The sequence below is a fragment of the Condylura cristata genome, unplaced genomic scaffold (genome assembly GCF_000260355.1).
Source record: "Condylura cristata isolate star-nosed mole 26May11 unplaced genomic scaffold, ConCri1.0 scaffold00027, whole genome shotgun sequence".
NCBI lineage: Eukaryota > Metazoa > Chordata > Mammalia > Eulipotyphla > Talpidae > Condylura > Condylura cristata.
In genome coordinates this window covers 15,372,643-15,387,265 of record NW_004567128.1, presented here as the reverse complement: position 1 = coordinate 15,387,265, position 14,623 = coordinate 15,372,643, and the positions used below count along the sequence as shown (strand labels likewise).

Below are 14,623 nucleotides of genomic sequence, written 5' to 3'. Positions count from 1 at the left end.
GCAGCTAGTACCCATGTGAGTGAATATTTGCACTGGGCAGGGTAACTGCTATTAAGATTACATGAATATTCTTGTAAGGAGACTACATTTTTATCAATTGAGAGTCCTACTTTAAAAAGGTAGGTATATTATTAATCATCTTTTCAGATGTTAACCATCTTTTGGGTTGTGCAAGTTGTTGTGTTTAATCTTAAAGATGGCTTTTATTCAGTTTCTCAAGGGCAAGCATTTGTAACACTTTTTTAAAAGACAAGTTCTTCAACACAGTTTCTTGTAAATCCTTGTTTTTCTTTAATATTTATTTATTCACACAGAACTGGGGTACAGGCCAGTTGTGCAGGAGGTGAGAGAATTCACCAGAGACACAGTGGGGAGCAGAACAGGCAGATGTACTGAAATACATTTGAGGGGAGCAGTGGACTAGTCAGGAGAGGTCTGCTGTGTCATGTGGGTCACCTCCAGGGCTGGGCATTGAACTTGTGCTTCAGTGGCTGCAGATTTAATCCATTGTGCCATTAGGGAGGGCCCAGCTTCTTGTAAATCCTAAGACAGCTTACTTATATTAGAATTCTTTACTCCCCTTTCAGCCCTCTAGCTCACAAATAAGTGTAACACCCCCCCCCATTTGGATGATAAACCGATGGGGGTTTCCTGCCTATTTTCCTAATTTTTCTTCATATATACCAGACCTGGTGGAAAGAACACAGGCAGGCTTGGATTTGAGTCAGGATTCTGCCATATGTCCATTCTCAGAGTTTGCTTTTTTTTTTTCCTCTTTAATAATATGGAGATAGTTATAACTGCTTTTCAGGGCATGGTTGCTCAGCAGAAGGCAACTAATTACATCAGTGATCAAATTAATGAGTACTTTGGCTTGAGATTCTGAAGAGTTAATAGCTCCCAAGAACTGTGAAGTATACAGAGACCAAACTCTTGACTTCTGAAACCTGTTTGTCTTGTTAATCTTTGTCACCTTTTCTTCTTTCTCATAAAAAGTCAACTCTATTGTCTTTATATTTTGAAGACTTGTAATTAAGATTGAGAAAAAACTGTTCGTTGGAACCGCTAGGAGAGCTCTAATTAAGCATTTTGAGTGCTTCAGAGACTTTATTGATGGTGATTAAATAGTCATCAAGTGTTCCAAATGTGATTTTCCCCTCAAACATGAGGAATCATTTCTTGGTAGGAAAGCTATAAATAGAAGCCATCTGATTATCTAAGGTCCTTCCTATCATTAAATGAATTTTTACTCTTTCCCCTCCCATTTTCACCTAACATTCATAGTCTGTGCCAGGTTATATGCTTAGGATACCCTCACAAAGGATACTGAATAAAGAAATCTAAGAACTATAGATCTGAGCCTGTCATTTGAATGAAAATACTAGAGCCTTAGAGCTGTGCTGTGCAGAAAGGTAGCACTGCTAACTACAGGTGAGCGTTATAGTGAAATATGGCCAGCCTGAATTGAGACGTATGCAAGTATAAAATACACACTGGATTTTTTTTCATACAATGTTTTTATTCTCCATATAGTTATAGATTACAAATAATTTATGTCATCTAGATTTTTAAAGATTTCACCAGTATCTCTGTTAATGATTTTCCAGTTGTTCAATTGATACACTAGATTTTAAGGAATTAGGTTGGATAAATATGTAAAATATCAATGATTTTAATTGTTTACATGTTAAATGTATTTTTGATATTTTGGGTTAAATAATATATTGCAAGTAGATAACAAATACATAAAAGATACAGAAGTAAAAGAAATTAAATACATAAAGTATCTTCACATTTTTATGTTTGTTGGACCATGCTACCTTAGAATGCCAGTGACTTAGCACACTTATCTATCTAATTGGGATTCCTTGTGTCTCATGCAAATTATAGATTGCCTTACTATGTAAATGGCAGGTAACAGATTTTGAGCAAAAGGTAGATGATTCAACCTCTGTTTTAGGAAAAAGTAGAATTAGCACTAGGGACTTCAAAATAATTTGAATTTTTAAATTAAATCTGGTAGATTATTTTAGCACTTCAGAGTTGAGGTTTTTTTTAAGATTTACTTATTTATACATACAGAACTGGGGTACAGATCAGAGTTGCTGGGGTGAGAGGATTCGCCAGAGACAGAGTGGGGAGCAGAGCAGGCAGATCTACTGAAATACACTGCTGAGGGGAGCGGCAATCAGGTCAGGAGAGGTCTGCCATGCCATGTGAGTCACCTCCCTGGCTGGAAATGGAACTCGTGCTGCAGTGGCTGCAATAGCTTCATAATGTTGTGCTTTAACATGTTGCGCCACCAGGGAGGGCCCCAGTATCGAGGTATTTTTAAATGGTCAGACAAACAAAATTGATTCAGATGACGGGGGTGGAGTTATCAGTAGACGCCTTAGATAAGGACCCATCAATACCTACAAGTACAAGATCAGTATAACCTGGAGAAGCAGGTGGGATATGGAAGGTAGAAAAATGTCTCAGGGTGATGGATGGTCCTGGGCTGATGCCCCCAAGAGGAGGCAGCACAAAACATCTGCACAACATAATATTTGGTTGGGATCGAGCGGAGGATGCATGATCAGATCTGTGTTTTAGAAAACAAATAACTCTGCCTGTGGTGTGGAGGAAGGCAAGACCAGAGACAGGAACAACAGGAAGCTGCTTGATAATCTTGTCAAGAACAATGTTTAGATGTGCCCTAAGTAATAATAGTAACTAAATGTTCCCTGATTTATTAGTTTGCATTTACATTTTACTATAACCCTACTATTATTTCCATTTCACAGATGAAGCTTCAAAAGTATAAGGATTAAGCATATAGAGAGTAAGAAATGGAAGAGTCAGGGTTGCAAACCATGACCCACTTGATTTCAACCACTGTTTAGTTGTGCAAGAATGAAAGGCAAGGATCACACCCTGGTTTCTGGTTTTGTTAACTGAGTGGTTAGTGGTAACATACATGGATAGAACACAGAACACTTGGGAAGGATTGTGGGAGGGGTTCCTTTTTGAACATATCGACTGATATCTTTGGACATATGCAGATAGTGCTGTTTAATAGGCAGCACACAGCCTATGTTCACTGTATGTCTGGAGTATTGGACAGAACATTACGCTTACCATACCAGTTAGGAAATCATCAATCTTTAAATATTATTGAAACCTTTGTAGTAGATTGGTCACTGGGCTAAAGGATGTAAAATGAGAAAATGAAGCAGGTTAGGGCAAAAACCAAGGAAATCTTAACATCATAGGAGAGGAGGGAGGAGACCAGGCTAGAGTGATGTCAGATAGGTGGACTAAAGAAGCAGCATTATGAAAAGGAAGGAAGTGATTGGTAGTGCCAGTGGCTGCAGAGGTCAATAAGCGTACAGACCAGAAGACAGTATCTTCATCATTTAGAAGCAGAGAGATGATGGAGAGATTATTTCAGTGGAACAGTGATATGAACCAGATTAGAAAAGACTCAGGAATGAATTGCAGGGAGCAGAATAGTAAAGGATCGATAGAAAGTCCATATATGTACTCATGGGAAGTTATTTGTCAACTCCCTCACGTTCTTTAGACATTTTTTCTGTTGATGGATGGAAGTCACTAAAGTGGCCCTTAATAGCTTTTTACCTTTGGATAGGTGAGTCTTATACATAGAACCTTGTAGAAACTGTACTTTACTGACAGACTTGGCATGGAAAAAAGAGAGCTAGATGAGCAGAAAAGTCAACACACTTGCACATAAAACAAAATTCTTTGCCTATAGTGAAAGTCTAATTTGAGTGAGAATACATAGTATATATGATCTATTCATTTATAAGCCAGCAAAAGCAATTTGGTATTGTCTTTAAACAAATTTTTTAAAGTTTTTTTTTTATACATAAAAAAACTGGGGTGTAGGCCAGAGGTGCGGTGGGGTGGGTGGGTGAGAGGATTCACCAGAGACAGTAGGGAGTAGAATGGGCAGATCAACTGAAAAACTGCTGAGGGGAGCAGCAGGCAAAACAGGGACGTCTGCTGAACCATATTGAACCATATTTGGGTTATCTGACAATATCTTGATAGCCCTAAGACTTACCCTGCACCACCAGGGAGGCCCCCAATTTTTATTTTTAAAATATTCTCTATACAGAAGCAAACCAAAACCAATCCCTGGAAATCTTGGCACCAGAAGTGAAGCTGCCAGAAAGGACAAGTGGCAGTCGGGGCGGAGGGCATGAAAGTTAAAGAGGAGGCTCAGTGGATGATCGTAGAGGATAATTAGTGCTTTGGTAGTAGTTGTGGGGGCCTCCTTGGTGACTAAGGCATTAAGGTAGGGCTCTAGGTCTGCCATGGTACAGCAGACCTCCCTGTGTCACCCACTGTGTATTTCAGTAGACCTGCCTAATCTGCTTCCCATGTTGCCTCTGGTGAATCCTTTCACCCCGCGCCCCCACATCTCTGGCCTGTACTCCAGCTCTTATACATAAAAATAAATAAAATCTTTTTAGATGTATTTATTTATTCATATAGAACTGGGGTACAGGCCAGAGATAAGGACAGTGAGAGGATTCACCAGAGACAGAGAGGGGAGCAGAACTGGCAGATCTACGAAGTACATCACTGAGGGGAGCGAAGTACATCACTGAGGGGAGCGGCGGGCGGGTCAGGAGAGGTCTGTGGGCCATGTGGATCTCCTCTGGGGCAGGCGGGGATCGAAATCATGCGGAAGTGGCTTAAGCTTCTTAGTGCCATGCTTTAACCCGCTGCACCACCAGGGAGGGCCAAAATAAATAAAATCTTTAGAAAAAAATAAATGGGTGAACCCATACCCCTAAAACATAAACAGTGTTGTATTGGGCTGTCCAGAAAATACAGCCTGACTTTTCTGACAACCCAATAAATCGTTACCTCTATAAACATGTAAAAATTACTAAAACAACTTCAAAAAAACACTTCATTGAAGTATTTTGTATTAAAATATATTCTCTGTAGTTATCAACATTGCCATAAGTAATGGTGTGATTTAAAATTTCAAGGCCTCTGCAAGAAATATACTTGGTATGTGGTACTGACATATCTCATGATCATGGTTTCTAGCATCATATCAAGATGCCTATGTGTGCTTCTCGTTCTTACAAATATTTGACCATCTAATAATTGACAGCAGAAATAATGGGATTGTGTGGTATATTTTCCCCTTTAAAATAAGAAATGTGGATTCAGTGTTGCCAATTGGTTTATGATTTCATCATCACTTTAGCAAGATGTCTTATTTAAGTGACATTTACCTTGACTAGTGTCAGTGAGATTGATGTCAGTCAGTCTCCTCACTCAAACTTGACCACCAAAACCTGCCATTTCGTCCCCTGTGCCAGGGGCACTACCTCTATGGGGCTTCTTGGTATGCAGGGCTGACTCAGGATGGGTCAGCAACCAGTTTTGAAAACAAAGGATTCTACTTTTCCATCTTTTGTTTGCCCAGTTTCATTTAGATGTGCATTTAATTGGACTTCAAATTCCAACTTTTGGCTTCATATTAAAGGCATACAGGACAGGGAGGCTCTGTGGTTTATGGTCAAGTACTTGTTTCTCTATTTTGTTATTTCAGCCATCAAAATGATTGCTTTCGAGGAATGATATGATGTCCTTTGTGAAAACATGAGTGGTTACATATATGTAGGTTTTCTTAAAGCTATAGATATGTTTGCCAAATAATAATACAACAGATTTTTTAATTTAGTTGTGCCTTTATTTTTTTAAGCATTAAAAGTGGAACTAAAGTGTTGAATTTGTTGTGTTTTAAACCCAGTTATTGTCTGTTTTATATCAGAAAAGTCTTTAGGTTGAATTTGTCAATTTCCTAACTTTGGAATAAGGTACATTTTAGATCTCTCCATCTTAATATATTGATGATTTTTGAATAATGTGAAAATGTAATTAAATTTAACTGTGTTTCAATTTCTTTTAATAGAAAATGACTTTGGTGTTTGGACATCATTACTATTGGAAAGCTGGTTAGCATCTATTCCCTAAAGAAATTTGACCACCATTTGTTCTGGCATGGCGCAAAGCAGTCCACAGCTTGATATTCAGGTTCTCCATGACCTCCGACAACGTTTCCCTGAGATCCCAGAGGGAGTCGTATCTCACTGCATGCTACAGGTAGATTACCTTTCCAATGATGGTGATCCGAAGTTAGTTTTCTTATTTAGAGCTGGCTTTGTGTTGTTGTCATTTAAGTTTGTCACAGGTGGGGGGCATTAAAGCAGGATATTTCAGCCTAGGTGCTGTTGACATTTTGGACTGGATATTTGTTTGTGGGAGGGGGGCTGGGGACCTGCTTATTTCATTGTATAATGTTTAGTAATGTCCTTGGTCACCACTAACTAGATGTTAGTAATATTTCCTCAGTTGTGACAACCCAAAATATTTCCAGACACTACTAAATGTACCATAGAAGGCAAAGCCAACCCCCGTTGAGAACCACTGATTTAGAGAAACAAGTAGACATATAACAGAGAGTAAAGAAGATTCTCCTCATATTTCACTTCTTGAGTTTTTTCAGGGAGTGTCCTCAGTCCCTAAATCCTTGGAATTGAATTTCAAATCTCAAATTTATCATTTTAACTTTAAACTGTATACATTGAGCCTGTGTTTGTTTATTTACTTATTTTAAAGATTCATCTATCCATGCATACAATTGGGATACAGGTCAGAGGTAGGGGGTAGGGGGGTGAGAGACTTCACCAGAGACAGATTGGGAGTAGAAGAGGGGAGCAGTGGGCTGGTCAGGAGGGGTCTGCCACACCATGTGGGTCATCTCCCTGGCCGGGGATCATACCTGTGCTGCAGTGGCTTTGGATAGCTTCTTAGTGCTGTGCTTTTACCCGTTGTGCCACCAGGGAGAGCCCAAACCTATATTTATAAGTCTATACAGCCCATTCTTATGGTATGTCTAGTTGGTAAATGTTTATTAATATCTAATTTTAAGTACATGGCCACTTAAGTTAAATCACATACATTTTGTCTACTGAAATAAGTCATCTGTGGAATAAAGCATGCCTTCCCACTCAAAGAGGCAACAGAGAACCAGGCCCAATGCTCTCCCTGTGAATTTTGCATTATTCTTTACAGGACCTCAGTGTACTTTGGGTGATAGCATTTCCCTATCTGGTTGACTTTTGGAAGTCCTGCCCTCTGGACTTCCTCACAATCAGCTCAAACTCTGACTTACTCTGTAATATGCAGTCTACCTGATTGCAGTGTTAGTGACTCAGGAGATTCCTAAGCCTGTGTACAGTTGAGGTTATTTGCAAATAGAGAAGAAACAATGGTGGTAACAAAGGTCTTTCCATTGTTTGCAAGCCTTTGTCTAGGTGTAGAGTTAAAACTTACTTGCCTTTGTTTTTTCTGACACCCATTCCTACCTGAATCTAGGCTCTCTTGCCTTTAGTTCCATTTTTGTCTCAGGCAGATCAGATATTTCTCACTGGAATGAAACCAGTGAGATTTCTACCACTTCTTGCAGAAACATTTCTCACATATCCTGGGGCCTTTGTTTTTTCGGCTGTTATTTAGCCTTTTATTACTACCTCTGATTTTATTTTGCTTGATTTAGTGTCTTCATCACACTTAAGTTAAAGGAATACACTTGGAATTCATCACAGTGAACATGCATCAATAACTTTTGTTGTCCTAAGTGGTTTACACATTTGTTCCCTTGGGATTCAGAGTATATTGGTATGGAGATTTACCACCTACTCATTCTTAAAATTTCTTCATTTGCATAATTAAAATATGTGAGATTCAGTAGTTTACATTTAATATACAAGACTTAAAGCCTCTCTAAGTTATCCCTTGATTTAGGGTTATTTTTAGGAGCCTGATGCTTTTTTAACCTAAGATCTTTCAAGAGTGGTCATATGTCATCTTAAAAATTCTAAGTTCTGGCCCTCCCTGGTGGCGCAGCGGGTTAAAGCACAGCACTGAGAATCTAAAGCCACTTCTGTTCAATTCCCGCCTGCCCCGGAGGTGACCACATGGTGTGGCACACCTCTCCTGACCCGCCCGCCCGCTGCTCCCCTCAGCAGTGAACTTCCTCGATCTGCCTGTTCTGTTCCCCACTCTGTCTCTGGTGAAGCCTCTCACCGCCCCTGAGCCTCTGGCCTGTACCCCAGTTCTGTATGCACAAATAAATAAATCTTTAAAAAAAAATTCTAAGTTCTTCCCCCAAATTAATTATACCTGGTTTCAGAATCAAGATCCAGTCAAGTTGCATTTTGTAACTTTTAAAAAATCTTTTTGGATGCTGAAAAGTCCTCTGCTCACTTTGATTTTCTAAAAAATAAGTCAATTTTGCTATTTATATTGAATAAATAAAAGTTTATACCAGAATTGAAACTTCTTTATTGCAGTTCTGTTTTATTTAAACCAGTTCTGTTTTATTGGGTGATAGTGGATTACAGCATTGTTTGTATTTTGGAAGTGTATAGGATTTCCCCTTTTGGGTGTTAACACACTGCATCTACCACCAATGCTTGATAAATTTTTCCTACTTTGTTTAAGATACTTAGCTGGTCAAATAATGACATTTGAATGTAAACTTTATAAAATGCTGCCTTAAAGATAATATGTAAAATCTTGAATTTGTTAGAAAATTTTCTTCGCAGGCAAATTTACTTGTCACTATACACATGCATTTGAATGGGCTGAGAAATCCAACCTTTTCCCATTTTGAATTTGTATCTTTTTTGTGAGGATACTCATTAAGTTACTCAATGTGGGAAACATTAAATTTTAGATAATTGATAAAATGTCAAAGTGTTCATGACCGCTTTTGGTTTCAAGTGAAACTCTAGGTTTTTTTTTCTTCCCCTTAATCCCTGTGTTTATCATAAACTGAAAGGAGATACTTTTTTTTTACTTGATTTTTTTTCTTGTGGCTGTCAGTGACATTTTCTAGTTGGCAAGCAGTTTGAATCCTTTGGCTGCAGATTTGCTTACTATCTAGCTTCTCTGCCTCAGTCCGCATGGTTTTCAAGTTGGCTAAGAAAAATCCCAAACTTTGAATTTCAATTACTCATAAACTTCAATGAAGGTTTTTCTCAGTGGTTCTGGAAGTATTTTTAAAAGTACTTCAATTTTAGTCTCCAAGCTTTGTATTAGAAAAAGGATAAAAGTCATCTACAGAGTTTTGATAAAACCAACTCTTAAATTCATTTTGTGAAGACTTGCTCGACTATCTTCTTTTCTATTTTTTTTTAATAATAAAATGATTTATTTATGCATACAGAACTGAGTTACAGGCCAGGGACGCAGGGGTGGTGAGAGGCTTCACCACAGACAGAGCAGGGAGCAGAACAGGCTGATCAATAAAGTACACTGCTGAGGGGAGCAGCGGGTGAGACAGGAGAGGTCTGCTGCCTCTGGGGTCGGGAATCGAACTCGCACTGAAGCTGCTGCAGCTAACCCGTTGCACCACCAGGGAGGGCTCTACTTCTTAAGGCTTTAATGTAGTAATATGTACCTTTGACTTAACATCTCCCTTTAAATAGCTGTGTAATAGCAGAGAGAGCAGAGCAACTCAGGAAACCAAGAATCTAGAACTAGCTCTCCAATTAGTGAAGTGCCTGTTGTTAAGCCATGTAGTTCACCAGGCATTTCTTTACTCATCTGTGAGTGAGTTGAGTTCGGAATAGATGAACCCAGAGCATTCTAGCATTACACTTGTAGCACTGTATGCCCAGTTGTAGGCTTCACCTTATTTGGGTCTCAAAAAAAGTGAAATCCTTCTTTTTCATTTTTATTTAAAAATGGGCTTTTCCCTAAAATAAACTTATGATAACATGTATGTATGTATTCTTTTGTATGTATGTATGTATAGAAGCTACAGAGAATGTTATGGTAATTGAAGAACTTTTATAGAATATTTCAAAGACAATGGATAATGATGTTGTGGGCTAATAAAAAAGGTTCCACATTCTGTATCTCAACGAAAAACTGTTTTAACTTAAAACTTAAAATAGAAGAAACTTTTATTAGAACATCTGAAGTGTCAATTTGCTATTACTATCTTTGTGTGAGTATAGCTCACAAAATTAAAATTCTTAAATAATTTTGAGAACAGCTTTTTAGAGCATACAAACTTTTGAAACCAGGAGTGTGAATGCATTTCATTACAACGGTCATGACCTTTCTTTTTGTTAAATTACCATAATTTTGGCAATGTCATGAAACTATAGTTCAAAATGTAGACTTCCTTTTTTACTGATAGTTTTCATTAGCTAAAATCTTTTGTAATGATATAGATGATTGAAGTTATATAGTGACAAAATTGGTTAAAAATAAAGGCAGCTTTAGAATTTTCTTTTGACTCAGAAATTTTATAATTTTCCCCTCCTTTTTGGTTTTAGTGTCTTCTGAAAGCGAAAGCACTGTTATTTTCATGTTTGTTTATCAGTTTTAATATTAGTGAAGGATATTAGTTATTCTTGTATATTTCAGCAGTTTGGTAAATTGAATATTAATTCAACATTTTAATTTGTTAAGATGCAACAAGTAAAAAATGAGTCCTGAATTTGGAGTTAGAAATGTGAGGTTGAGTCACAGTGTTTGTTAGTAGGTATTTTGCATTTTGTAGTGCTAGCAATAGTGCCAATACTAGCCGTGTGAACTGATTTTTGTAGAACAACTGTCTAGGATTTCATTTTTAGTGTAGATAACCATGATACTTTTGTGCTTTAAATACTGTCGTCAACTTACTCTATGACCGCTGTATTTGTATGACTTGCAGTAAAGCTTGACTTGCATTATCTAAAATTTGTTAATTTTTGCCAATGTTTGTTTTACTATTTTTCTGTTGTAGAATAACAATAATCTTGAAGCCTGCTGCCGAGCCCTTTCCCAGGAAAGTAGCAAATACTTGTATATGGAATACCATAGTCCAGATGACAACAGGATGAATAGAAATCGCCTTTTACATATTAATCTGGGTATCCATTCTCCTAGTAGCTTCCACCCAGGAGATGCAGCACAACTCAATGGTGGTCGAACACTGGTACATAGTTCAAGTGATGGACATATTGATCCACAGCATGCAGCAGGTAAACAGCTGATATGCTTAGTTCAGGAACCACACTCAGCCCCAGCTGTCGTGGCTGCTACTCCCAACTATAATCCATTTTTTGTGAATGAACAGACTAGAAGTGCGGCCACCCCTCCTTCACAGCCACCTCAGCCATCTTCCATGCAAACAGGAATGAATCCAACTGCTATGCAAGGGCCTTCACCGCCGCCGCCACCACCTCCTTCATACATGCACATACCTCGGTATAGTACAAATCCAATTACTGTTACAGTATCCCAAAACCTTCCTTCTGGACAGACTGTACCAAGAGCTTTACAAATTCTTCCACAAATTCCAAGCAATCTGTATGGGTCTCCTGGTTCTATGTATATTAGACAGACATCTCGGAGTTCATCAGGAAGACAATCTCCTCAGACTACGCCATGGCAGTCCTCACCACAGGGGCCAGTGCCTCATTATAGCCAGCGTCCTTTACCTGTTTATCCACATCAACAGAACTATCAACCTTCTCAGTATTCTCCTAAACAACAGCAGATCCCTCAGCCTGCTTACCATTCACCACCTCCTTCTCAATGTCCTTCACCATTTAGCTCTCCACAGCATCAAGTACAGCCTTCCCAGTTGGGCCACCCAAGTTCCCATGTCTTTATGCCACCAAGTCCATCAACTACTCCACCCCATCCATATCAACAAGGACCTCCGAGCTATCAGAAGCAGGGAAGCCACTCAGTAGCCTATCTCCCATATACATCAAGCTTGCCCAAAGGATCCATGAAGAAGATAGAAATTACAGTTGAACCCTCTCAACGACCTGGGTCAACAATTAATAGAAGTCCTTCACCTATTAGTAATCAGCCGTCTCCACGGAATCAGCACTCATTGTACACAGCCACCACACCACCTTCAAGTTCTCCTTCAAGAGGGATATCCGGTCAGCCGAAACCTCCGTTTAGTGTTAATCCTGTGTACATTACATATACACAGCCTACTGGACCTTCATGTGTTCCATCACCATCTCCTCGGGTGATACCAAACCCAACTACAGTTTTTAAAATTACTGTAGGCCGAGCAGCGACTGAAAATCTTTTAAATTTAGTGGACCAAGAAGAGCGTTCCGCAGCCCCAGAACCTATTCAGCCCATTTCAGTAATACCAGGTTCTGGGGGAGAAAAGGGAAGCCATAAATATCAGAGGAGTTCTAGTTCTGGATCAGACGACTATGCATATACACAAGGTAATTTTAGACCTTTTATGAAATTTAATCTTTGTAGTGAGACAGCTGTTGCCTATTCTAAATAAAATAACATTAACAGCTTAGTTTTAATCATATTTTTGACCTAACAATGTTACTAGGAATAGCGTTAGTGCTTCAGACATCTATAAGCTTTGTTTTAAAATATGAAAATGTAGTCATAATAGTGAGCTAATCAGACATTTTTTTCAGGAAGAACATTCATTGAGAGAAAATATACACAAGTCAATATTGTCAAAAATACAGAATTGGAAAGTAGATGGACTAAAAGTTCATCAGGGTGAAAGAATTTGAATTTTTAAAAAGATTTTACAGGACTGGAGTACAGGCCAGGGGTGCAGGGGCAGTGAGAGGATTCACCAGAGATAGAGTGGGGAGCAGAACAGGCCGACTGATGAAGTACACTGCTGAGGGGAGCAGTGGGCGGGTCAGGAGAGGTCTGCCACGCCATGTGGATCAGCTCTGGGGCGGGGATCGAACTTGCACTGAAGTGGCTGCAGCTCACTTGCAGTGCTGCGCTGTAACCTGTTGTGATACCAGGGAGGGCCAGAATTTGAATTTTTTTTTTTAAAAAGGATGGCCTAAAAGTGTGATGATTTTTATAAGTAATACATATTCATAAGAAGTGGGATTAGTAATGAGTATTGTTGGCGTAGTTAATGGCATAGCTAACTAAAGGAGCATAGAGCTTTTAAAGTCTATTCAGAGTGTTTCAAGCCACTTGAAAATTTAGCATTTTTTTAGTGTATAAGGGAATAATAGTAACTCAGTGTTTGATATTGAGCCTGCTTAAAACCAAGGATAAAGACAATCTAGGGAGCTAAGGACAACAGAACAAGAGGAATGTATAGACAATGTCATTTTGGTAGCAGCTCCAAGAACTAAATTAAAGCAGACATGGAGGCAGGAAAGTATGAGAAACAGTAAATCCTAACTGAAATTGGATGACAGTGTCTTTATTTACAAGTATTGTATACATTAACAACGTATTTGGAAATGTCCCTCAGTTGTTTGATGCTATTCTCTACAATAACTTTATCTATACTGCCATAGCCTTGCTGTTACATCAGCGCGCAAGGATGGAGAGGTTAGCTAAGCAACTGAAACTTGAGAAAGAGGAGCTAGAACGACTGAAGGCAGAAGTGAACGGGATGGAGCATGACTTGATGCAGAGAAGGCTCCGGAGGGTTAGCTGCACCACCGCGATCCCCACGGTAAGTGGCTGCTGCAATGTTGGGTAAGAAGGTGGGGGAGCCGCTGTCAGTTCATTGGTTTTCCTTTCAGTTCTGTTCCTAACAGTTTGTTTTTTAAAGCCATGGACGATAGTCTTTTGCTTTCAGTATTAAGATAATTTGACGCTTTGTTGTTCTCACATCTGTGCATTCCATAAGCTCATCAGTGTCTTAAATATGGACAGTGGTAATCAAGGTATTTCATCTTTCTTATAAATTGTCAGAATAGACGTGAAAAGTGCACATTGACCAAATAATTGTTCTCCTGTATTCATTTATTCTTAGAAAATAATTTTTTGAAGAATATATACTTGCAAGTATATTAAAATGAGTTAGAATGAGCTCAATACGAATTTTGGAAAAGTACTGACTAGACTATTTTAGGGAAGAGCCATTTTGTCCAGTATAAATAATTGTAGAAACCAAGATAACATGGATGGCAGTCCTCAAGGAGTTGAGCTAATGAAAAGATGGCAGATAAATGTTCTCAACATGTTTTTCATAATTTGAGTGTTCAAGATCTCAAACAATTCTGAAAATTTTCAAACATGCCTAATATCTTGACACATCGCAAGCTTTCTGTGATCCAGTATGCCACTTCACTTTTCTACATTCATTCATTCATCATTCCTACAGTAAGCATTTTTTTGGGGGGTAGTCTATGAGGGTTGTTCTATGCTAGGTGTTTAATCCATTCTTGCTGGTAGGAGAAATAGGTCCATCAATAGGTAACTATAAAGCGTATGGTGTGTGCTGTGTTGGCTTATGGGTAACAAGAAAACTTATACCCCATCTGGTTTCTAAACAGTTCAGTGGCCTTCTCTGCCCTTCTCACTTTATGCTTCTGCTGTAATACCCTTCTGAAACTGTGTGTATAGATCCTGTTTGTGCTTCAGGGCTCACTTAACCTTTACTTATTCCACAGAGCAAGTCCTCATTATCCTATCCTTTCTGAATAACATGCATTTTCTGAATTTATAGCTTTAGAGAAGTGGGCAGGCATTAGGTCTTTTATAATCAGCATGTCTGCAGCTGTGCTTTCAGGGAATTTTTTAACTGAGGTTCATCATCTCAGAGGAG

The 14,623-nt window shown here is 38.8% G+C and overlaps 1 protein-coding gene across 2 annotated transcripts in view; it reads left to right on the top strand.

Annotated features, from left to right (window-relative positions):
- TAB3 (TGF-beta activated kinase 1/MAP3K7 binding protein 3) overlaps nt 1-14,623 on the top strand; it is a 59,032-nt gene that overhangs the window by 25,009 nt on the left and 19,400 nt on the right. For both annotated transcript variants that reach the window (XM_004689931.2, XM_012730367.1), the window contains exons 3-5: nt 5,945-6,135; nt 10,838-12,293; nt 13,365-13,525. In XM_004689931.2, coding sequence (XP_004689988.1) covers nt 6,034-6,135; nt 10,838-12,293; nt 13,365-13,525 — 1,719 coding nt within the window. In that variant the 5' untranslated portion in view covers nt 5,945-6,033. The remainder of the gene's footprint in view (nt 1-5,944; nt 6,136-10,837; nt 12,294-13,364; nt 13,526-14,623) is intronic.